Source organism: Thunnus albacares, chromosome 1 (assembly GCF_914725855.1).
Source record: "Thunnus albacares chromosome 1, fThuAlb1.1, whole genome shotgun sequence".
Lineage (NCBI taxonomy): Eukaryota > Metazoa > Chordata > Actinopteri > Scombriformes > Scombridae > Thunnus > Thunnus albacares.
In genome coordinates, this window is record NC_058106.1 from 20366067 (window position 1) to 20392287 (window position 26221).

At 39.9% G+C, this 26221-nt stretch overlaps 1 protein-coding gene and 1 long non-coding RNA gene across 7 annotated transcripts; one reads left to right on the top strand and one right to left on the bottom strand.

Annotated features, from left to right (window-relative positions):
• Positions 1–180: 180 nt before the first annotated feature.
• Positions 181–22428, bottom strand: LOC122980530. 5 transcript variants are annotated; one of them, XM_044348671.1, is made up of 13 exons: positions 17593–21438; positions 16358–16453; positions 16142–16231; positions 14621–15203; positions 13805–13871; positions 12116–12214; positions 11631–11717; positions 2775–2834; positions 1942–2037; positions 1355–1464; positions 1148–1254; positions 924–1005; positions 181–774 (listed from the first exon to the last, which is right to left on the bottom strand). In XM_044348671.1, exons 1-13 carry the CDS (start codon positions 17941–17943, stop codon positions 563–565), a joined length of 2040 nt encoding a protein of 679 aa, XP_044204606.1. In that variant the 5' UTR covers positions 17944–21438; the 3' UTR covers positions 181–562. The 5 variants fall into 5 exon arrangements, with proteins under 5 accessions (XP_044204606.1, XP_044204597.1, XP_044204586.1 ...); XM_044348662.1 differs by lacking the exon at positions 2775–2834 and adding an exon at positions 11479–11538; XM_044348651.1 differs by lacking the exon at positions 2775–2834 and adding an exon at positions 11479–11538 and having other exon boundaries at positions 1942–2052; positions 17593–21437.
• A 232-nt stretch (positions 22429–22660) lies between these two features.
• On the top strand, positions 22661–24661 carry LOC122980551. 2 transcript variants are annotated; one of them, XR_006403050.1, is made up of 3 exons: positions 22661–22733; positions 22951–23388; positions 24548–24661. It is a non-coding gene; the product is annotated as an uncharacterized LOC122980551 (long non-coding RNA). The 2 variants fall into 2 exon arrangements; XR_006403049.1 differs by having other exon boundaries at positions 22713–22824.
• The last annotated feature ends 1560 nt before the right edge of the window (positions 24662–26221 follow it).

The following is a 26221-nucleotide window of genomic DNA, read 5'->3' on the forward strand; positions in this document are numbered from 1 at the left end:
CACTGATGTAGACCAACTTCTATCAAACAACCATTATTAGCCTGAGTGAGCCTTGCAACTAAAAAAACAAAACAAAAAAAACAGACTCAATGCTTGATCCCATTAAAGCTTAATGGATTACAGAGAAACCTTAAACCAGTATCATTCCTTCGAATAGCACAGAAATTAAGAACTTGAGAATGGGTTTTGACTTCAGGATTTATTGTACTCAATATTACAATAAAACCTGTACATTTTAAATGGAATGTAACTGACAGGCTGGTGCCAAATATTAAACTAAATTGAGTTTTATAATTGAACTTAGCAAAAGAGGTATCAGGTCCTATGTGCAGGGTTCCCACACTGTATCCATACTGGAAGAACCAACAGACTTACAGTGGCCTGCAAAGTCGCTTAAATGTGCAAATAATGCATGTAATTCATTTGTTCACACAATTATTTGAGACAGCAAATTGTGTGTAATTATAATAAATTGTGGACTTCTCCATTATAACATCTAGAGGTGTAGTGTGTTCTCTTGGTACATTAAAGTTTGTTGTGTGTTTGTTGTGCTGATGTAAGTTCAAGGATAGTAAAGCAAGAGAGGGGGAAAAGGTTCAGAGAGGGTTTGTGAGGTGGTTTGGTCTGATGGTGCTTTATATACTGCAGGGCTCTGGACGCTTGATAAGGACAGCGGGTTGTTGCTGATTTGCTGCACTTCAGAAGTGTGGACGACATAGGCTTCGGGTGTCACTGCAGCTGGAGAAACTTTATGGAAAAGTTGCTTCTGGCCAACTGAAAATCAACACAAGCTCTTACAATTAATAACAGATTAAATTAAATTAAAGTTGGGGTTATGATAAAACTTCAACTCCTTTATGAAGCTTGTGAATTATATTACACAGTGACTGAAAAGAGCTAAAAACAGATAATCTCTATTTTACCTGTTACTAATGGTAATGAATTTCCAGGAGAGCCGATGAACTCAGTGTTACTTGTTAACTGGGGAGAAGACACAATGAAGCCCTGGGAATAGAGAAACAGAGTCCATAATTCAATATACAGTACCAGTATCCACTTTATATTACATGATAGGCTATTTACGCCAGTTTTTCACCTGCTATTCAAGTCTTTTCTTATAAACTAATGCCATAAATAATATTATTACTTGGCTATTGAAGACAAGAGGCTGTGGAGATTCTTCTTTCAGCTTAGGTGGTGTTGCATTTGTCTGAAGAGATGCAGCGTCCGGCTTACAATCTAATTGGTCAATGCCTGTTAGAAAATACAAAAAGGCCAAATAAGGCACTTCAACAGGTTGTAAGGTAACTGACACCATCTACACCGACATGTTCTCTAATATGCTGTGACTTACTCAACTCTCCAACATCATCTTCAACTTTCACATGAACATGTGAAGTCTGTTTCTGCCACGGCTCGAGCTCCTCCTCTTCACATTCCAGTAAAAATTCAGACATTTTAGACCTGTAACAGAAAACAACAGCCTCTGACACATTAAGTTTAAATAATAAACAAAAACCAAATACACATTTTTACTCTCACATCTTTGTATTCTTTAACATTTTTTTCATAAACATTCTCCTAACCATGTATAAGTGTAGACAAGTAGAGGTGGATAAATGTCCAATTTAAACAGTGCAACTTAAAAATGAATCTGCTTCTCTTTTATCTAGGTATATATGTAAAGTTTTCACTATAATGCTGCCTCACACTTTTCCTCTCTATGATGAAAAGTTGAGCATAAGTTAATTTAAGATGGGAGGAAATACAGGACACAAAAATAAATTCAGTGTGCCAAAATGGTGGATTAAAAACTAAACATTTATGAATTCAGGCCAATAAACATATTCCATCTAGAAGTACTTTTCTAGTGGCAAAAACAAGTTTGTTCTAGTCACATTATTCAAAGAAAGTACACATTTAACTTTCAATCAAACATACCTTTGATGAATTACAGGTACGTAGACTTCTTCGTCACAGCTGTCATCTGCTCCTGGAGCACTCAGCTCAGCTGTTGCTGTGACATTGTCCACATCACTATGCAAGTCAGATCTATTAGATAAAAACAATCTTATACTAGAATCAAATAAGCAACAAAAGCAAAAGTTATGATATAATCTGTCCTGTACAATTAGCCTGACACTGCCAGACTAATTTGCGAATGTGTATTAGTCTGGAACCTCCCAGTTAATTTTCTATTTCCAAGGGGCGTTATCAATAGGTGCAGACCAAAATGCCTCTGGACGAAATTGGACAGACCTACAACCAATCAGAGCAATGAAACATGGGGTAGCACTGAGCAACACATGCAAGTTGGGCGGTGCTTGGTTTTGGCTCATCTTTTTTCAACATGGCGGCTGGGTCACAAACTTTCAAATTACAGCTAAACAGTACACTAAAAATGTTTCTAAAAGCATTTGAGAAAATAGGCAATGAAGTAATAGAATCTTCATACATATTTGATCAGCGCTGCCTGGTTTGACTTGATTTTCATGAGCCAGGCTGCTGGATGGAGCTGCAGACTTTTTTCTCAACTTTATTGACACAGTAAAACTCAAACAATGGACAATCCCTAGACCTGCAGACTATCAATCGTATCAAACCCGCCCCATATTAGACAAACAGTTGTAATTGGCTCGCCGGAATCAAGGTGGGGTGGAAATCTGTCTGAATGGGAGGTGGGCCAGACACATCTGCCAGAGCCAATAAAACCTGAGCTTGGCAGAGTCGTCTGGTTTTCAGGCTACTGTACAGCAGTAGTAGTATAAAATTACTCTCTGTTCTTCAAACTGTTGCACTCGTCGTTGTCAATGGGGACCTCCATCTCCTCACAGCTGTAAATTGAATTGAGTACAGTTAGTGTCTTGGGAATACTGATACATTACTGACAGACATACAAATTCATGAAATGCGCATTCTCAAGAGGATTTACTAACATTTCCAGGAGACAGTCCACCTCTGATGCCGTATGAGTAGAATCACACTCATGTTCATCATCATCATCCTGCTGACACTGTTTATCTCTGAAGACATGATTAAAATCCTTGTTTACCAACAAATAAACATATTACAACTCATTTTATGACATAATTTATTACAAATTTACTAAAGCATTTTGTATTAACAGATGTGTAATTGTTTGTGTGGCACACAGGTGGTGAGCACAAAACAAACACCTGTAAAATACAATGCCATCAAATGCAAAAGACATTAACCAACAGCATTCGAAGCAATACAACACTATATGGGCCACTGTATTGTATGGAATCAAATGCTATTTTGTATCCATCTATCCTTAAATTGATGTTGTTGTTATCTACTGGAAATAATAGTGATGCCTCTACCTGAGGTGTTCAGACCAGGTGAAATAATGAGGCTACATTGTGACCGCTTACCTTTCAGAGGCTGATACATGTTCCAGACTTAATAGTGGTGTAGACTCTTGCGTACATGCTCCACTAGAGATCATAAGAGAAACGTTGTCATTAGACACAATACCTCATCTGGAAATGTTAAACATGCAAACCTACCACTGACTTTACAAACACCAGTGTTACACATCAACTGATTTCAGGTTTACTTGGTAAAGTCTGTCTGAACACTCCAGTGGTTAAAGCAGATCCTTCAACTTATGAGTTTCTCAAATTTAGATTTTTTTATGCTTGCAGTACTACAACTTGCAGCAGTGTGAGTAATGGATAGTGTGTGGAAGTTGAATCAAACTGAAACTATCTGCATGGCAAGAGAGTAGGTGCAAGTGGGAGATTGCTAGTTGGGCGAACCCAACCTCCAACAACACAAATGCTTGTGTCTTCAAACAAAATAAAAACTTAAGGTTATGGATATAACCCTGGTTCTCTGATTAGCATGAGTGAGTGTCTCACTATGGGGAACGCCTCCTGCGTGACCTCATCAGAAGCTCAAATAACATTACGCCAGCCCTAATTGGCTGGCACCAGTGATGCCTATGTAAGGAGGGGATGGGACCCTCCTCCTATATAATGGGCTGACATAGCGTCAGTTGTCATTCAAAACAAGCTCTTCCTCGCTTCCATAGCAAGGAGGGTGGTCTGGTGAGACACTCACTCATGCTAATCAGAGAACCGGGGTTATATCCTTAACCTTAAGTTCTCTTTCATAGCATTCATTTTGTGCCTCACTATGGGGAAACATACTGACTCCCGGATTGCCAGACATGCCTGAGAAGAAGACAACTGTCCCCAGTGGAGCCTCACAGAGAGGGAGCCACTTTCTAAGAAGAGCCAGTGCTGAGGACTGAATGTGCCAGAGTTGGTGCCGTGACATCCAACCTATAAAATCTAGCAAACGTGTGGGGTGAGGCCCAGCAGGCAGCCGCACACACCTCTTGAATAGAAACTCCCCTAAAGGAGAGCCCATGAGGTTGCTAAACCTCTGGTGGAATGTGCACGTAGGCCAGTGGGAGTCTGAAGACCCTTGCTAGTATAAGCCAAAGCAATAGCCCCCACTATCCAGTGGGATAAGCGTTGCTTGGACACAGGCTTGCCTACGTGTGGTTTCAACCAAGACACAAATAACTGGTCGCCCTTCCTGAAACCCTGAGTCCTGTCCACATAAATACGCAGCGCACAGACTGGACACAGAGTATGCCAACGCCAATGCTCATCAGAGGAGAAAGGCGGGGGATAAAAGGCGGCCAGCTCCACCGGAGAGCACAAGCCTATAACCTTTGGGATAAAAGCTGGGTTAGGCTGCAGACTGACCTTTGTGTTCTCCGGGGAAAACTTTGTACATGCCTGATGCACAGAAAAAGCATGGATTTCACCTACGCGCTTAGCTGAGGCTAAAGCAAGCAATAAGACTGTCTTCAAAGACAACATTTTCAACTCTGCCTGTTCCAAGGGCTCGAACGGGGAACAGGAGAGAGCATCTCGTACGGTGGGAAGATCCCACGATGGAGCCAGCGGTCTAGACGTAGGCAATTTTCTGCCTGCCCCCTTCATGAATCGACAAACTAAAGGGTATTGACCTACCGTTTTCCCATCAAAACCAATATGGCAGGCTGAAACAGCTGCCAGATACACTTTGATGGTGGAGAACACCTTACCCTTGTCAATCAGGTCCTGTAAAAATCACTGTAAAGAATCACTGCCACAGAACACTGAAAGGGAATAGCTTGCCATTTAGAGCACCAGCTCTCAAACACATGCCACTTATGCTCATACAATGTCCTAGTTGATGGGGCTCTGGCACAATGAATAGTGTCAATAACACTGCAATGGAGTCCGTAGTCAGGTTGAACCACTCACGGGCCAAGCCCATAGGGCCAGTCTCTCTGGGTGGGGGTGAAATATTTCTCCCCGTGCCTGAGACAGCAGGTCCCTGCGTAGCGGTAACGGCCATGGTGGGCCGGACAGGAGTTGAAAAATCTCTGCTAGCCAGTGCTTCCCTGGCCAATGCGGGGCTACCAGAATCATAGACAGACCTCCCTGCCTCATTATGGCCAGAGTTGGAGGAATGAGAGCTATTGGTGGAAAAGCATAAAGGAGGGTCTTTGGCCACTCGTGTGCCAGTGCGTCCACCCCCAGGGGGGCTCTCTGATCGTGTAGAGAGAAAAACTGGGGGCACTGCGCATTCTCCGCTGTCGCGTACACATCTACGGTTGCCTGACCGAACTGTGACCAAATCTGTCTCACCACCTCAGGGTGAAGCGTCCAGTCCGCATATAGTGGGTTTCCCCTGGATAACAGGTCTGCCCCATAATTCAGAACGCCTGGTACATGAGTCGCTCTCAACAACTGTAAGTGCACACTGCTCCAAATGATCAGTTTGTGTGCCAGTGTGTGTAACCGAGGGGACCTCAGCCCCCCTTGTCTGTTGATGTAGGCCACAATGATAGAATTGTCTGTCCTCACCAGAACATGATGATCCCTCAGCCATGGGAGGAAGTGTTTCAGAGCCAAGTGAACAGCTAGCAGCTCCAGACAATTTATGTGGGTAGAACGCATGTGAGGGTCCCATCTCCCATTCACAATTCTCCCCTTGTGAGTAGCACCCCAGCCCACCAGGGAGGCATCTGTGCTGATCACTTTTCTAGCCAGGATGGTTCCCATAGTAACACCCTGTGTCAGGAAACCTGGACTCCTCCACTGACGAAGTGCTAACGAGCAGTCTGTGGGGACCCTCACCCAACGGTGGCCATCACGGTGAGGGTCCAGGCCCAGAGAGGCCACCCCATGTTGGACGCCTCTCATATACAGGCGTCCCAGTGGTGTGGCCACTACAGAGGACGCCATCAGGCCCAACAGCCTCTGACATTGTTTGAGAGAAACCATGTTGCCCCTGCGAAACAACGCTAAATTTGTATGCATGGTTTCCACTCTTTCTGCGGATAAAAATGCCTTGGCTTGAACAGAGTCCAGGGTGAGCCCTATGAAAGTAATGTGTTGAGCTGGCGTCATCATGAGCGGGTCTCCCCCGGACAGATTAGCCAGGCTGGCTAGCCGGCGTCGGAGAAGCTTACGGGGGGAAAGCAGCGCAGTGGATACACTCGTTAGTGGAGGTTATGGCGGCTTGAGCGTGGGATAAGCCTAGGTACGTCGCACACATTGGGTGAGTGTCCCAGTTAGAGATTTTATTGCCGCAGGGGCATAGCTTTGGGCTCTTTTAAACATCGCTGGAGTTGATAGCCGTAGCCATGGTTACCCAGTGGGACGCTAGCAGGCTCGCTAATCCCCTCAACAGCTTGCGCAGCTATGGGCGAGAGCGAGGAGAGTGGGGGCAATATTGCTATTTCCCCGCTAGCGTAGGAGCGAGAAGTGGGCAACCTTTCTGGAGGTATTGCTACCTTTTGTGCGGTATTGCTACCTGTCGTATGGTATTGCTACCTGTCGTATGGTATTGCTACTTCTGTATCGGAGAGTATCGCTACTTTCTGAGGTAAAATATTGCTATTTCACTCTCAGACTAGCCGTAGAAAAGTATTGCTACTGTTCGTGGACTAGTTTGCAACTGTACAGCTGGGAGCGAAGCGCCCGGTGACCGAGTTGTGCACTCGAGTCCGTGGACAGTTTAGCTTAGCACCCGATAGCACAGTTGTGGACAGGCTTCTGTGAGAAGCGAGAAGAGGTTTCTTAATGACAGCTGATGCTATGTCAGTCCCTTATATAGGAGGAGGGTCCCATCCCCTCCTGACTAGGCGTCACTGATGCCAGCCAATTAGGGCTGGCGTAATGTTATTTGAGCTTCTGATGAGTTCACGCAGGAGGCGTTCCCCATAGTGAGACACGAAACGAATGCTATGAAAGAGAACCCAGTACAGATACTTGTATGTGTATGCTATGAAACCACTTCTGAGGCACAATACTTGGAGTTGAAAAGAAGGTAATTATTATATAAGTGATGTGGCACTGTGAAAGCACTGTTTACAGATTTAAAACTCCTATGTTGTTGTTTGAAACCTGGTTGTGCTTCAGTTACCACCCATAACTCAGTTGGTAGTTCATGAAATACTTCTTACACAGGATACTATAAAACTAGTATATCATAAACCAAATGATGCTTTCGCAAATTACTTGCTTGTACAGACCCATGTGGCTTCTATAAGGTGAGCTTTCAATTATCATCGGGCCTCTGAAAAATATCTAATGGAATCCTGGTTGTTAGCCATTGACAAAATAAAAAGCACTTTAACTTCTAAATGTACTTATAAGTTTGCTGCTCTTTAGTCAGTCAACGAGTTAGTTATTATTTTTCCCACTAAGAAACCTTTAGCTCATAAGTTACATTATGTGTTGTATTTATTGCAAATTAGTTTTCTGATGTTAAATTGGTTGTGGTTGACCATATTAGGTTTCAACATGTGTGTAACCAATTTTTATTTGTTTGTAAAATTACTCTACAATGTTCATAGTTTGCAAATGACACAATGCATTCCGCGGGACTAATTATCCAAAATATTGCTGTTTTACATCAAACTGTATTAATAAACTATGTTTATTATGTGTAATGGTTATGTACTTGATACAAACGAAAACGTACCTTTGTGATTCAGTGCCACCGCTGGACAGTGATGATGGGGGAGAGGGTGGCTGGGGGTGACCCCCGGACTTCTTGGAGGCTGACACCAACTTCATGTACTTTTCATAACTGTAACAAAAAGGATGGAAGTTGTGATTATGTATCAACCAGTGGGAGACCTGGTGTCGGGAAAGGTAAACTCGATTTTTCCAGCTGGCGTTGTTTTTTTAGTAACGTTATCCAGACAGTTACATATTTTTTGAAAACGGTTTTGTAAAACCGTTGTAGACGTTGGCTAGCTCGCTAACGTCACATAACACTCATAGCCCTGGAAAGTCTCAGGCTCGTGTTCAGAAATAGTTAGAAAAAATAGAGAAATTTCCACAGTTCGAAGACAGTAATACATTATTTTGGTAAACGTTATAGTAACTTAAATGTAATAGCTACACAGCCAAGAGCAGTAACGCGACATCCGTGTCTGCCCTCAGTCGTTTCTCTTTTTTCAGTGCTCTCCAACGAGGAAAAGCTACACCAATGGTTATCCGCGTTTGTCCTCGCCGTCGATCACTTTCTTTTTTCGACTTTAATCCCTCTGCTGAACGCCGAATTTCTTTTTTAACTGGAGCATCCACTCCAGGAACTTTTCTCGGACGCTTTGGTTTTGCCGCCATACTCCGTCACTACTGTCGCTTCCTCCTTTCAGCTCTGTCAAACCAATCATTGCTCGTGACGTAAAACGCATCACTACCGATGCGCCAGCGCGGGAATGTCGCACATACGCCAGATTGAATAATTCCGTATACTGCGAAATAGAGATTTACCAGGCGGTGATAGGCTATATCAGTATTTTGTTAACTCGTTTGGAAAGGGCTTGAATGTAACGGACTTTCATTTATATGTAAAAGCACTTCAGAGTAAAACTTTTACACAGCAGACATTTTGACTTGTCAACCACAGGTGTAAATAAAAGTATATTTAACAGAGCCATGGAGCTGTAAGGATATCAGCATTTTGTCTAACTTCCTGTCCGCTCTTGCAGTTAGCACTCCCCCAATAACCAGAAAATGTATTTTCTGCTTACTACAGAGCCAATGGACCGGAGACTCATGATACTGACCAAACACTATATCAGTGATGGCTATCAGAAGAGCTGTAGAGCTATTAAACACTTATTTTAACAAATAAATATTGATTACAGCATCTGTCATTAGTTGGACCTGTGCTTTGACTGCAAAATTTAAAAATGTCTGCTGTGAAAAAGGTCCATGAATTTGATTTGAGACTTCTGTGATACTATCCAGTCCACCAAAATGCAGGTTATGAAGATTTATTGAGAAAAGAAAACATGCTTTTGTTTCATTCAGCTTGGTTCCTCCTTTATTACCAGTTTTACCTAAGGGTTAGGGCTTTTTGAAGGGTTGTGTGACAGTTTTGGATCCACTGATGTTGACCAACTTTTATCAAACAACCGTTTGCCCTGAGTAGCTAACCACACATTTCTTTGCTGCTTCACAGTGATCCCATTAAAGCTTAATGAATTATAGAGAAACCCTAGTATCATACCTTTGAATAATACAGAAATTACGCACTCGAGAATGGGTTTTGACTTAAGAATTTATTGTACTCAATATTACAATAAAACCTGTACATTTTAAATGGAATGTAACTAACAGGCTGGTGCCAAATATTAAACTAAATTCAGTTTTATAATTGAACTTAGCAAAGGAGGTATCAGGTGCTATGTGCAGGGTTCCCACACTGTATCCATACTGGAAGAACCAACAGACTCACAATAGCCTGCAAAGTCGCTTAAATGTGCAAATAATGCATGTAATTCATTTGTTAACTGGATGTTACACAATTATTTCTCTTGGCACACTAAAGTTTATTGTGTGTTTGTTGTGCTGATGTAAGTTCAAGGATAGTAAAGCAAGAGAGAGGAAAAGGTTCAGAGAGGGTTTGTGAGGTGGTTTGGTCTGATGGTGCTTTATATACTGCAGGGCTCTGGACGCTTGATAAGGACAGCGGGTTGTTGCTGATTTGCTGCACTTCAGAAGTGTGGACGACATAGGCTTCGGGTGTCACTGCAGCTGGAGAAACTTTATGGAAAAGTTGCTTCTGGCCAGCTGAAAGTCAACACACAAGCTCTTACAATTAATAACAGATTAAATTAAATTAAAGTTGGGGTTATGATAAAACTTCAACCCCTTTATGAAGCTTGTGAATTATATTACACAGTGACTGAAAAGAGCTAAAAACAGATAATCTCTATTTTACCTGTTACTAATGGTAATGAATTTCCAGGAGAGCCGATGAACTCAGTGTTACTTGTTAATTGGGGAGAAGCCACAATGAAGCCCTGGGAATAGAGAAACAGAGTCCATAATTCAATATACAGTACCAGTATCCACTTTATATTACATGATAAGATAATTACGCCAGTTTTTCACTTGTTATTCAAGTCTTTTCTTATAAAGTAATGCCATAAATAATGTTATTACTTGGCTATTGAAGACAAGAGGCTGTGGAGATTCTTCTTTCAGCTTAGGTGGTGTTGCATTTGTCTGAAGAGATGCAGCGTCCGGCTTACAATCTATTTGGTCAATGCCTGTTAGAAAATACAAAAAGACCAAATAAGGCACTTCAACAGGTTGTAAGGTAACTGACACCATCTACACTGATATGTTCTCTAATATGCTGTGACTTACTCAAATTTCCAACATCATCTTCAACTTTCACATGAACATGTGAAGTCTGTTTCTGCCATGGCTCGAGCTCCTCCTCTTCACATTCAAGTAAAAGTTCAGACATTTTAGACCTGTAACAGGAAACGACAGCCTCTGACACACCAAGTTTACATAATATACAAAAACCAAATACACATTTTTACTCTCACATCTTTGTATTCTTCAACATGTTTTCATAAACATTCTCCTAACCATGTATAAGTGTAGACAAGTTGAGGTGGATAAATGTCGAATTTAAACAGTGCAACTTAGAAATGTATCCACTTCTCTCTATTATCTAGGTATATACGTAAAGTTTTGACTTTTATGCTGCCCCACTTTTCCTCTCTATGATGAAATTAGAGAAAAAATTAATTCAAGACAGGAGGAAATACAGGACACAGAAATAAATTCAGTGTGCCAAAATGGTGGATTAAAAGCTAAATATTTATGAATGCAGGCCAATAAACATTTGTCATCTACAAGTAGTTTTCTGGTAGCAAAAACGTAGAACTACACATTTTACTTTCAACTGAACACATACCTTTGAGGAATTACAGGCACGTAGACGTCTTCATCACAGCTGTCATCTGCTTCTGGAGCACTCAGCTCAGCTGTTGCTGCGACATTGTCCACATCACTATGCAAGTCAGATCTATTAGATAAAAACAATCTTATACTAGAATCAAATCAGAAAAAAAAGCAAAAGTTGTGATATAATCTGTCCTGTACAGCAGTAGTAGTATGAACTTACTCTCTGTTCTTCACACTGTTGAATTTGTCGTTTTCAAGAGTGACCTCCATCTCCTCAAAGCTGCAAATTTAATTGAATTAAATATAGTTAGAGTGTCTTTGGCACATTGATACATTACTGACCACAAAATGTGCAAAAAGATCAATACTAACCTGTCCTGGAGACAGTCCACCTCTGATGTCGTATCTGTAGAGTCAAACTGATGTTCATCATCATCATCCTGCTGACACTGTTTATCTCTGAAGACATGATTAAAATCCTTGTTTACCAACAAATAAACATATTACAACTCATTTTATGACATTTCAAAAGTTATTAGAGCATTTTTCATTAACGGGTGTGTATTTGCTTGTGTGGCACACAGGTGGTGAGCACAACACAAACACCTGTAAAACATAATTCCATGAAATGCAAAAGCCATTAACCAACAGCATTCAATGCAATACAACACTATATGGGCCACTGTATTGTATTGTATGGAATCAAATGCTATTTTGTATCTATCTATCCTTAAATTGATGTTGTTGTTATCTACTGGAAACAATACTGATGCCAAAAGTCTCACTGCATGTCAGAAGTTCTCTACCTGAAGTGTTCAGACCAGGTGAAAAAATGAGGCTACATCGTGACCACTTACCTTTCAGAGGCTGATAGGTGTCTAAGACTTAACAGTGATGTAGACTCTTGCGTACACCTTCCAGTAGAGATCATCAATACCGAGGATCTCCTTTCATTACTGTAAAAAGAAACTTTGTCATTAGACACAATACCTCATCTGGAAATGTTAAACTCGCAAACCTACCACCGACTTTACAAACACCAGTGTTACACATCGACTAGTTTCAGGTTTACAACACAAATGCTTGTGTCAATGCTTCAAACAAAAGAAAAACCCAGTACAGATACTAATATGTGCATGCTATGAAACCACTTGTTTTACAGAAGCACAGGTTCTAAAATGTTATGTGTATTATAGAAGTGATGACATGTAGGCACTGTGTTTACACATTTAAAACTCATCTGTTTTTGTTTAAAACCTAATTGTGCTTCAGTTTTCACTTTATTTTATCTTATTTTTATTATTATTATTATTATCATCATCAAGTGGGTTTTATTTGTTTTTTTTCTGGGGCAGCTTCAGGTTGCGCCTGACACAGATAAGACCCACAGTGAGGTTAAACCTTTGGGAAGATGTTCTGGGGTAGAGGCTTATTTTGGTTAATCAAGACCAGTGGTGAGTCTGTGTCCGTTGGGAAAAGGGAGGTTCTGTTATGCTTATGGCTTCAGAGACCTCGGCGCCAATTTATAGATTGTGTACACATGGCGAAATATAGTTTTTGCTTATTAATTCTCACATTACCACCACTGAAGTACACATTCTATGTATGGTATTTTCACTTTTATTTTCACATTTTATCTTATGTTTAGTAATATTATCAAATAGTGGGTTTTATTTTCCATCTTATGTACATTTACATGTTTTTATGTTCAATTCTTTTTTTGATGTGAAGCGTGTATTTTGATGTGTGCATGTAATTTCTTTTGCTGTAAAGCACAATATTCAGAAATATGTCAACAGAAAAGAGGTATGCGATTTTCAAAAAATTTTCTCACTTTATTTTTAACAGGTGAGGACATTAGGAAAAAAGACAGATATCATAATCATATAATAAGAATTATAGATATAGATATAAATATAGACAAAAGCAGCACTTATTTAATACCAAAATGTATACATTAACATTTATGAGAATTATTTAATCATGTTGAAAATACTATAAAGTTATTCTTGGGGTGACACCATGTCATAGACCAGACAAGCCATGCTGCAGCGGGCGAAATGAGTCATCTCCCAGACACTTGGGGAGCAGGCTACCTGACATAGGTCTGACATCATCTATTTACTTACTTATTTATTTATTTATTGTGTTTCAGGTCCCATGAGGACTTAAACTGCCTGGAAAATTGTCTTCAGTGGTGATCCATAAGTATAACTAGAAAGTCCATCAAATAAAGCCATGACTTATTTTTCAACAATCTTGCTTTTCTACCCATCCAGTCAAATTAAACTGCTTGTTTCTTCAAAATTGATATCTCACTGGTTTACATGTCAACCTTCACTTGTACCTCTAACAGCTAAAAACAATTAACTTAGCTAAGCTGCTCCAGTTTTACCTGATTGATGTCACTCAAGTAATTTGATTGGATTTTCATAGTTTCCAGACAGCTTAATATAACAGTGTGACATGCTAATTAGTACTTTCCATTAAAAGTAAACATATTTTAACATGTAAAATTACTTCCCCTTTGTGAAATGTTCCCTCACCTTGACAATGACGATAGCACTCCGCTCCCTCTCCTCCTCGCCTTGGCCTTAATTTTCTTCAGTGGATCTTCAAAGTAAACAAGAAAACATTTAAAATTTATATACCAAGGTTTTGATTTATGACTCATTAATAGTGGCATTTTTCATACTGTGGTCTTATTGGCTAAATTGCTAACCAATTTCAGTTGTTTACTGGAGTAAAGAGACAAATACAGTTTGAGAAAAAATACAGGCTACAACAATCTGACAATGTTCAAAGGTTGGGTGATTGTGTCAAAGCAGTTACATACTCCAAAAGAAATGCTGGTAAGGAGTTTATCAGGCAAGAAGGGTTTAACAAGTGCTTCACCATAACTGTGGTTCACTTTTTTTAATGGCTGTTGTTTCTAAATTGTATAAATCTTATTTTCTCTCATTTCCCTGAGTTCTTTTCTTTTTATCCTTTTTTGTACAACACTTTGTAACCTCTGTGTCCATACATATGTATGCTATGAACTTAATCATTACCAAGTACCTTTCTGATATTAAACAAACACAATGATTAAGATACAGTATTTTTGCCAATGATAATTTACAGGTAAATGTGTGATGAGTTGAGCATTATTGAGTGTCTTCACTGGCATAAAGGCCATTTGTAAGCAGGATCATGAATACAAACTGCTTTATAAATCCACACAAAAGGAATCTGCCTCTGTGTGTGCACAGAGTTTTAGTTAAACCTACACAGTTTATGTATCTGGTCCCTGAAAACAAAATGGGACAAAAAGTTGAAGTCTGACACCTTTGTGAATCCAGGAAAATCACAGCAACCATCACCTGAAATCTGATGAGGCAGAGTGCCTTCCAGCTGTTGACTGACCTCCAAGATCTTGTCCCATTCAGTCCTGTTCGTTTCTGGGTTGAGGTATGCTTTCTGAATTTCAAAAAAGGTTTTGTGCCCCATGAAATTCAGGTGCAGATGTTTGGCCCATGTCTTGAACTGTGTAAAACTGCCTCCAGAAAAAAGAATGGAAAGAGCTGTAAGAAGATGGATTTCAGGTAATGCATCCCAAAGGAGAGGAGATGACATCCATGTGCCCCTGTGTCCACCAAGGCAGCTCCACGCCACCTTTGTCTGTGCACCACAGTGAGACATGTTTTTTTTGGTTATTGGCTTTCCACAAGTCTGACACTTTTTGAACAACTCCATCAAACAGCTGTTGTTCACAATAGTCCTTGACCCACTCAAGTCTTTCTCTGTGTTCTCATCTGATTTAGATGCTGTTGTAGAGCTTAATTCAGTCTCTTGGTGGGAGCTCTCATCCAGACAATCCTTAGATGCCGCCGCACTGCACGAACCTTCCCTGAGTTCAGCTGGAGGAGGGGATGGGGATGAGGTGCTCGGAGCTCCTGAGGCAATCTGGGATAGGAGAGACAGATATAAAATGGGTTAGAAGTAGCTGTGCATGCAACATACTTAATTTTGACTAGAGCCCCTTTCACACATGCACTGCAACCCTGAAATTTTCCAGACATTATCTGGAGGAGCTGTATGTGTGAACACAAATGTCCTAATCAGTCGGACCTGACATTAAATGGACTTTACTCTGCCAGCTCCCTCGTAAAAAGTCTGTAATGTCTGATTGAGCTTATGTGTGAATACAGAAGTGAATTCTCCAGAGAATTCACAGCAAGCGGGCTACAACTGCTTGCTTCAGTAAGTGCAACAAATCTGGCAGTAAGGAGATGGTATGAGTAATTTATCAAAATGTTGAACAAGCAGAACATATACTTAAATATGACGTCTTTGACTTCCACCTGTCACCTCCCCTTTCATCCACAGTTGCTATTTTACACATGTGGCTGGTGCTGGATAAACACAGCCAGCTAAGCTACATTGTTTTAACTGGGCCTGAATGCTCTGTTGTGAAGCTAGTGCTAAAGAGAGAGAGGACTTCCTGTGATTTCTCATAAAATAAAAGCAATTTTATTTCTGATGAAAAACTTAAAAATGCTGAATTACAACCGCAGTGTACTTTTTGCATCATGTCCTGCCTCCTCCACTCCTCGCCTAAACCAAACAGAGTGTTTCCAGTAGGTGAGAACGCATCTGACACGGACAATCTCCTGCTGTGTGCTACATGTGTGAGAGGGCAACTCTGGAAAATGTCCGGACCAGATTCTCCAGACATTGCCCGGAGTTCATACGTATACGGATTTTATGAATCAAAATTGAAAAATTTTAATGAAAATCGATTTCAATCGGAAAATCAATTTTTTAAACCGAGCTCTAATGAAGAATTCATGTTAATCTTATTTACACAGACAAAAAATATCAATATCACGTGTTATACTGACAAGAACTGGTACGGAGGGCAAAGGTGACGCAGTATCCACACCAGTATCTTGAACACCCGAGGAAGAAGCTTGTGACGATGTACTGGGACCCTTGAATAAAAACAGATATTGTAAGGCCAGTGGTGCAATGTTCTCATAACACGGATAAATCACATGCTAACTCAAGATATTAAAACATGAAATATTAGGAATATAGCTTTACTGCCTCATACTTACTGAAGTTGACACAGAGGTCCTGTTTGACTCTGTGTCCACACTGGAACCTGAAACCACTGAGGTGCATGCCTCTGCAGCTGTGCTGGGAGTGTTCACCTAATAAACAATTAAAAAATTATATAAGCAATGAAATTTAATTATGATACCATTTTCCACCTGACAGTTTCTACTCAGTTCAGTGCATCAAGTAAATAAAATACTTTTCCAACCCCAGTTCATGTGTTCAGGTCACAGAGTTACACTGCATGCACCTTAGAGACGGTCCCTAACTTCAGCCTGTCATTTTCCTTGTATTCTGCCGACTCAGCAAGGTTTCCAAAGCAGTACACTTCAACAACGGGTCGTGAGGTAAAACACATTACCTGTACAGCATCAGTCAAACTTTATTATGTAATGCACAATAGATCTGGTGGGGATTGATGATCTCATTCAAAAGTTATTAAGGGTTAACGTGGCCTAATGTCTGAATATCCAACATCAAACTGTCTACACCAGGTCGACTGTCTCACCTGTAACGTTACGTTTGGTTTTGGGGGGTTTGGTAGAACAGGATCCCGACTCTTTGTCGTCCAAACTGATAAAAGGAACAGCGGCTCGTCGTAGTTTTTTCACTCCTTGGTCCCACATCGACACTCTAACGAATGTCACTCAAAGTCCTCCGGTTTGAAATGGAGACTACAAACTCTGAGGTTTTTCAGACCACAGTTTACATCGCTCTGCATCTTTTACTGGAAGCCGATAATAACTGATTCCACCACGACGTTTTGTCCTGTGGTCCTTACAGGTCGGTACGATGCAACTGGACACCATTACCAATCTAAAAAAGCCTTTCCTTTAATGAACGACCGACTCAGCCGGCAAGTCGTTTCTGCCATCATATGTTTACCGTTTAGCTTAACATGCTATTTTCATACTTCCCGGGTACCCGGTACGGATGCCTCTGTCAAAGGTAATGTGCGCAATGCATTCTGGGTGTTGTAGCACTTCAAAATAAGAGCGATACATTGGATACTGGACTCTCCTTCCAGATTTCTCCAATCACAGGGCATCAGTGTCATCAATTGCATCCCTCCACTACACAAACGGCCGAGTTCTCTAAAACAAACAAACAAACACGAAACACCCCTCTTTCCAGCGGTGATCTTTCTCTTTAATACAAGACAGACAGTTGGGATTTCTAGCCAACGTCATCTGTTAAAATCAGATCTTTTGCAGGTAAAACATGTATTATTTACCTCTGTTCGGCTCCTGTCATCTGCTGGCAGAGATGTGCTGAGGTCCTCTGGTCGTCTTCCAGAGAAAACAGACGGAATAACGTCGGACTTGAGGATTTTTCGGGGCGTTGTTTTCATAAGTTCTGCCTGTATGTCTGGTTCATAATCTTCCGGCTGAAAATGCTGGCTGCAGACTCGTATATTACCGTATTTAGCAACTGGTGTGTTTTCGTCAAATTTGGGGTTTTGTATGGCTTTTAGCCACTTTCTGCATCGCCTCGGGTCTCTCGTAGGCAGAGAGTGAAATACGACTCCCCGGGATCTCGCCTTCTTGTAGCCCTTACAGCCCGGCACAGAGCACATCCCCGGCATGATCGTTGCAAAAATCAAAACAGACGACAAAGTGAAATAATCGAGGAATTATAGACAGACGACTGCCACCATTTCTGAGTTGTTTGTAGTGCAGTTACCTATGGCAAGCCATCAGCTCCAGCTATTGGTGAACGTCACCGCTGAGCGTAACCGTAAGTGTAGAGATGCTGTCGCTGGCATTCTGGGAAATATAGTTTTTTAATCTATACTCCAAACTCAGCATCACAACAACAGCTTATCTCTTGGTGGACTGTTGCTTCAGTGAAACATAGCAAAATTAATGTGAACGTTTTACCCGCCTGTCAAGCAGACAAAGAGCAACCTCCGCATCCGTCTTCATGCCCTCCAACTCTCGGAGGTCTCTCCACCGTTGGAAAGCTTCACCGATGTTAACTCGGCTTTTCGCCCTTGCCTGGTCATAGCCCTTCTTTTTCAATTTTTGTTCTTCTGACCTTCTCCTCTTTGGCTGTTTCTTCTCAGCCATCTCCCCTCCTTGACAATGCAATTATGTTGTGAAATTCAGCATATTAGCATGTGCCACTGTCATCACCCCCACCCGCTCTTTGCCCCTGTCCTGTGCACGAGCACGAACGCCCCCTGTTGCTGATTGGCTGGAAGGAATAGTGTTCCTGTGGCTCGGTCCGAGCCACTTTGTTTTTGTTTGTTTGTCAGAGCTAGGGCTGTGTATGAGCACAGATATTTTTTCAGTGGATACACAGAACTGACAGCTAGAGGACCAAGAGGAAATATTTGCTGAATTTGACAAAAAGTGTATTGAACAATCTCTCTTCAGAATCGTTGACACCAAAATGTTGCAAAATCGTTCACAATATTTTCACATTGAACAGATTACTTCTAAAGGTCCCTGCCTCCACATTCCACACAGTTTGGACACTGTTAAATTGGTCAATGATCTTAAGGGCAAGTTCATGTTTAAGAGGGCAAATGAATGCCACATGAGCATGTTTTATTACACATTTCTCTCATTTAAGTTGGAATTCACATTTTTCCTAGATTCAAAACATCTGTTGACAGTAATTTTTAACTTCTTGAGTGATTTTTCTTTTAAACAAACAAATCTATGTTACAAAGGCTTTTTTTCAAAGTTGTTTTTCATATGTTCATCTGCATATTTTCTTAATAGGTAAAACATGTGCTGAAGTATGAGTGATCTGAGTTTGTCCAACAGGTGGCAGTCTGGAATTAATAATACAGGGCAGAGGTGCCTCCCATGGATCCTTGTTTCAATATGTGAGAGAACTTGCTTTAAATTAAACATTATCCTTTAAAATGATCCTTGTTCACAACTTTCAGATTTCAATATTCAACAGCTCTTGCTGTCTAAATAAGCAAACACTGAATGTTACACTATAAAGTGGACATCTGCACATCATGGTTGAGCCCTGAACTTTCCCTTGTAGAAATTATATTCAGTGATGTTTTTATTGTTAACACATTCTGTATTACACTATCTTCAGTTACAGAACAAGATGTTCATGGAAATCACAGATACCTCTCTCTCGCTCTCTAAACTGAATTGTTTGAGGTGCTGGAGTGTCGTCCGGCTTTGGAGCTTGGGGCCCTTTTCTTTCCGAGGCTGTGTGCAAAATCTGGCTTTTAACAGTTGTAACTGCTACTAAAGTGAGGTTACTGCACAGAAAATCCATGTCCAGAATAATCACAAGGATTGTATGATTTATATACAGGGGGCTATGCAATGATTTCCCCCCAACAGTTAACACATATACTGATATACTGATGTGTAATAAGCATCTATAATGAACATCATTAATAATTACCCAATTGCCACATTAAACAAGCAGGTTTGTTATCATTTTAACAATCTGTTCTCTAACAGGCTTTATTGTGAAGTTGGTTTCATATTTGTACTTCAGCTAATCTCATTTAAAATGCAATCACATATATTGTAAACAGTGTGTATTCATTATGAGACAGGGACAAGAATCTGGAACCTTTAATTTTTATCTATTTTTCGGATGAATTGATGTTACTTTGATCCACCATCTCGAAAGAACACTATCACCTAACCTTGTTTTAACTTACATTTACTAAAATACATTATGATCTGATAATTTACACCAAGACAGACAGTGTGAAATGAAAAACTTTAGGAAAGAAATGTCAAATGCATGTCCAGGATTAATGTCATCACCAGAGAAAACTGAGGCATGCTGCCAACAGCTCAAAATTTCACACTGCCTTCACACACAGCAACATTTAGACATATCTTTCTTTGTCAGGACGCAGTCTGATGTTCTCTAATCTCTTGATAAATGTAAAGCAGGGCATTAAAGTACAGTGTGGTAGAAAGGAGTAAGTTGTAGTTTTTAAATTCAATCTATTGTGTGCTGATATGCTTCTTGTACTATACTGATGCCTTCTGTACAGGCCTCTGTGTAAGTCATTGCCCTGTGCAGTGAGTGTGGATGAATCTGAACAGTGCCAAAAGTGTTGGTGGTTCTGGGACTGAGTTCACTGAAGGTGTAACAAGCCTCATTCAATAAAACATCTGGATAGGATAGGAGGGACAACCCCTTGTGATGAACCAACGTCCCACTTGTTGCTTAAAAAAGTCCAAATATTTTTTTTATGATATCTTGTTTTGTTTTAAGTGTTTCAAATTTTGAACTAAAATAACAGCTTATGTTTACTTTTACGGTTAGCCCACTGAAACGCCTGTTTTTAAGATTTAAAATAGGCAAATAGGTTGAGGTTATGAAACTGGTGCATTTTGGTTGAGGATAGAAAAAAGTTTCGGGCTTAGCTGAATAAGAAAACGCCATATCAGAAATCCTCTTTCTGGGGGAGAGGGGTCAAATCCAGGTCACTGCAGTTCAAGTGTAAAGGCTCACCACACCTGCCCCCTCCAAAACCTTATGTTCAGTTAAACTTCAGTTTCAACTTTGTCCCTGTTTTAGTCACTCAAGGCCGCCCCCCTCTCTCACTTTATGTAAATTAAGTATGAATGTGCTATGTGTGCATCTTGAACACCCACACCAAAACCAAACCATATTCAAAAGTGATAAAATCTGCAAATCATCAAATTTGAAAAGCTGAAATCAGCTAATGTTTGGCATTTTTATTTAATAAATGACTCAAACAATTAATCAGTTTAAACAATGTTCATGTCAATCAACCATCAACTTATGTTTTCACCATATCATCTATCTATCTATCTGTACTGCCAGTTTGAAGACATAATATGATAATTATCAATAAATATCTCAAGAATTAAGTTATTTTGCAGTTGACTATTGTCTGCCCCACTGGTTTATTTTCAAGGCTGCATTTAACAATTATTTCACTATCTATTAATCTGCTGATTATTTTCTCAATTAATTGATTAAAGTTTTGCCTCTAAAATGTCATAAAATAGTGAAAATGCTTGTAATAGTTTCCCAGAGTCAATAGTTAATTCTTTAAATGTCTTATTGTGTCCAAACAACAGTCCAAAAGCCAAAAACATTCAATTTGCTGTCATGTATGACAAAGAAAAGCATTAAATCATCACATCTGAGGAGCTAAAACTTGCAGATTTTTTGTCATATTTGCAGAAAAAATTACTAAAAGATTATTCCATTGTCAAAATAGTTGCTGATTAATCGTTGCAACTCTACATATTAGAATGCATTTTATTAAATCTTGAGTTATGAGCTGTGGTTTATTTAAGTAAAGAGGACAAACAGTATACTAAGTGCTTTTTAACACCTTAGCAGAACTACGTTTTATTCTATTATTAAATGACCTAAAACACATATATTAAAAAAATCAAACAAAAACAACGTATCCACAAAGCAGCTGCTGGATGAAGTGCCAAGTTTGTAGCTTTACTTCTAAAAGAGATCATTTCCAATAGAATCACACCTTGTGCATCCCCATGCTGTAGTAATATCCAATATGAACCCAACTTTACTGCAGTCCTCTTGTCTGGTTTCTCGACAGCGCGGAGGAAAAAGTAGTTCCAACACAGTGGGAGGACCACGCTGTACCGGGATTCTCAGTTGTTACTTAAACAACGATTTAACAAAAAAGGACACTATGCTGCCGTGATACTACATACACTATTATTATTTCTGTAAGCTGTTTTGTAGCTGTCAAAGTTGACCATAATAACGTTAGTGGCTCTGAATACACCTGTAGACGAACTGAATTGCGTTAACCTAATGATGCAGCAAGCCTCAATTGAATACTTTAAACCTTTTATGTGATTGCTGCTTTAAATTAGCTGTTTATACATGTATATGCATTTCAAAGTGTTCAAAATGTTTTTTTCCCTTTAATAATACACAGAAAAAGAAGAGTTAAATTAAATAAATATATGAACTTAACATGACACAGGGTGTCTTTTTTATGAATAACCCAGCCTGCTGTATAAACTATGACAACGATGTATTTTAGCAAAATGTTTTAAACGCACAGTATGTAATTTCTGCCGCTAGGGGTCTCTCAATCAAAACAATAACAAAAGACAGAGTTCGATGACGTATGAAGTAGCGTGGGATCATGGGAGTTGCTCTATTCAAATGCTTGCTTACCTGTCTAGTAGAACACATGCGAAATCTGCGTCCTTTTGTAGTCCTAGCTCGTCACGAAGCTCTCTCCATCTGGGAAATGCCACACCGATATTTACCCTGGTTTTACCTCTCTTCTTGTCCCATAATCTTCTTGGGTCGTTTGGTTCACCCGTACGTTTGCGTTTTCCAGGGACAGGACGCGCAGTAAACGGCAACGAATAAACGTGATCCATCACGAGTGAGCAACACAAACAAGTAAACAATAGAGTGGACTTTCTTCTTCTTCTTCTAATGAATTCCCGAGAGGCTGTACACTGAAAAGCAATGCTTTCCTCCAAAGACAAGGGTTTGCTGTTTATCCTATATTTTTAAATACAGGCCAGTTGCGTGGAGACGTTTGAAGATTGCTCTACCAATGGGTTGAAAATTGACAAGTTCCTTTCTAACTCTCTGGTCTTTCCCGTGTTTATAGGTTCCTTGATATGTCCCTGGAAGTTATAGCAAGAAGCGGGGGTAGCGGGGGTAACGGGGATATGACGTCATTGACAGGCGACCAAATGAAACGGACCCGTCCGTCAGAAGAGTCCATCTGCAGACTTCCCCCCCCGAAGCTCCTAGTGCTGTGAGCCAATGGGGTTTGAGCAGGAGTAGTAGGTTTCTGTTGTATGGAGTAAACTTTCACTTATTTCACTTTAGCAGTCCACCAAAATCTGCTTCTGTATAAATTTGAGGCGAGAAATAAGCAATCCAGTTGCTAAATCTCAACTCATATTAGATCTACAAGGTTTGTTCCCACTTTAAGACAGGAGCACTACTGCACCGCCGGGTGGCCACTTCTTTCTCTCTTGTCAGTGCTTCAGTAAGCTTGTAGGGACACCGGAGCGAAGTAAAGCCCCAAATTACTACACATGTAAGTAGCTATATGCCAGCGTTACACGAAACGACTTTTCAAGCGGTTTCTCTGTCGCAGACAAAACCTGGTGCTTAATTCGGCGTGTATCTGATCCACCAACCAGCACTTATTTTAGTGAGAAATTTTAACTTTTGAAACGGGTCGCCTTACATTCCCACGGCCTTCTCTCCCTAAAATAGTGCAGCTAACCAACAGAGGCTGGTAGCGAGTTGAGGCGACAAAATATAAAGTTTGTACGGAAATGCGGCTTATCTGTATGGATTATATTGATGCCGAATTGACAAGAAGACTGTCAACATACGACGCCTTTTATCGTGTGTTTTAGAGTTTTGTGTTTTTGCGGACACGTAAGGAAATGTTAATGTCATATTTCTTAAAGGGAGTTTGGCTTAATATTCTCCCCTGAGAGCACAGGGAGCTTCAGTTTAATTCAAACTGCTAATAAATATGTATTTTAACGTTTTGTCACCACTGCAGAAACACCAGGAAACTGCTTAAGTATAAGGTTGTCTGACGTTGACTACTGTTAGTTATTAGTTTGATTAATTATTTAGTCTGATAATGTGTGTTTGTATTGATTACTGACGTTGGCTGATCAGCCTAATTATCAGCTAATTGTACTCAGTTTCTAACGGCAGTATGAAGTGAATGGTTGCCCTTTTGTGTGCGTGTTTTTAAACTACTTTACTAATTAAACATGATGTGCTTGATGGTGTTATAAATGACCCCTGATGAAATTTGAAAGCTCAGCATTCACGTTGCCCTTTAGCTTCCACTTTTATAAGTTACATAAACATTTATTCACCCAGAAAAGCTAATATTTCTCTGTATAATATGACCTCCGCTTTCTGTCAGCTGCTGTGTGTCTGCAGTGTATTCACTGTTTTTTAACACATGACTTCAGGCCAGTTGGAGGAGTTAAACCTGTGACTTTCTGCCTTATGTATAACTAACAAACGATATAACTAAAATGCCATACGGTTTTCTTTATAATTGTCATTATTATTATTATCATTATTATACCGTTAGATATCTTGCAAGCTGTTGTGTCCATGGTCATTTAGTTATGCTGTAGCTGGTCACTGTTTGTGTATGTATTGCTACATCATATTCAGATAATAATGAATGAATGATTTATTTATGTTTCATTCCACAGATGGGCCCATCTCACAAAGGATTACAAGACATGCCGGATTTTGGAAATGTTATGAAGACTGAAGAAAGATTAACCTGTTATGTAATGTTTGAATAAAATTGTTTGGAACCATTAGCCTACCTGCTGTGTTGTGAATGTCTTCTCTTTTTCAAGGTATGTTTGGACCCCTACAATCACCGCCTGCAGCTACACTGGAATTTTTAATTTTTTAATCTGATCTATGTTTTACATAACTGGAGTGACAGTTATCAATGTACTGGAAGTTTGTGGAGCTTCAGAGCTCATACTTATCCCCTGTAGTTTGGAATGATTGAAAAGTCATTCATACACATTAATAGACTCACCAGCCACTTTATTAGGAACACTTGTGCAATCCAATACAACAAATTCTACTTTTACAAAACTTTCACATTTTCAGTTTTTGTTGACATTGTCAGAAAAGTGACAATACTACTCTATGTTTATTATCGAGGTTGTAGCAGGTGGTGGTGGAGTACTGCAGTGCATTATATTGAGAAGTGTTCCTAATATTTTGCCCCCCTTATGTATGTTAATGGGGTGGACAAAATGTTAGGAACACCATTCAATATAATGCGCCCCAGTACACCACTCCAACCTCAATAATAAAGTAGAATTATCACCTTTCTAACAGCGTCAACAAAAACTGAAAATGTATAAGTTTTGTAAAAGTAGAATTTTTGGCAGAACTGTTGTATTGAATTGCATTAGATTGCACAAGTGTATCTCCTGAAGTGGCCAGTGAGTGTATTTTAATGATATGAATGCATGAGTATTCGTTTTTGTGCATCAGTAATTATTTTAATAGCAAATATTGACGTAATTTAATATTTGATATATATATTTCAGTATATATAGTCTTTATATATTTATCATTAGATTTTTAATATATAGTTTTCATATAATTATATTTTGTGAACTATGACCTGGCAATTCTGGGTCTGAAAGAAAACACAATGTAACCTCCGATCAGCAGGGGGCGGTAATACCTGCATGAGAGGGGCCTGCGGAGGGCGGTCTGAGATGCTGCAGTTGGACCCTTTTGGGAAGTTAAAGGAAGATTAAGTGAAGTAGGTCTATCTCATGGATGTATAATACATCCATGGTCTATCTGCGGACTTGTACTATCTATACAATACATCCACTTGGTTAGGTTTAGGCATGAGGAGGGGGATGGTTAGGGTAAAGGGTCGGTTCAGTGGGGTGTTGTGTAAGTGCTGTACTGCAGATGGACCCCTCTCAGTAAAAGGAGTAATGGTAATATGACGCCATTGACAGGCGACCAAATGAAACGGACCGTTTTTTTTTCTTTATTAACACCACAGTAATGTACCTTAAAATTACGGATTTCTCTGGGTTTGAACATTGTTGGAAACATTTGGGATAATGTAAGTACACAACTCAACAAAACATTTAACACAGGTGTCGTCGTTTTTAGACATTTTAATGCGGAAAAGTTCCATCATATTATGTCAGTAAATAACATAAGTGCTATTTTCAGTGAGAAACACAGTGTAATGGATCTTTAACCAAATATTTATAAATAGTTATATTTATATTTATTTATATTTACAAGATAGTTGGCCACGTCTCCATCAGTTCGGTGCTTCTTTTCTTCATTTAGTTTTCTCTACCTTGAGAAGCAGTAAAGATATG

Coding starts and splice junctions, on each gene's coding strand:
- LOC122980530 (XM_044348637.1), bottom strand. CDS start 17,943: ATGCCGGGGATGTGCTCTGTGCCGGGCTGTAAGGGCTACAAGAAGGCG. Junction 15,204..16,141: donor TGCCCTCCGTACCAGTTCTT/GTCAGTATAACA, acceptor CTCCTATCCCAG/ATTGCCTCAGGAGCTCCGAG. Junction 10,358..10,499: donor CTCTTGTCTTCAATAGCCAA/GTAATAACATTA, acceptor CTCTATTCCCAG/GGCTTCATTGTGGCTTCTCC.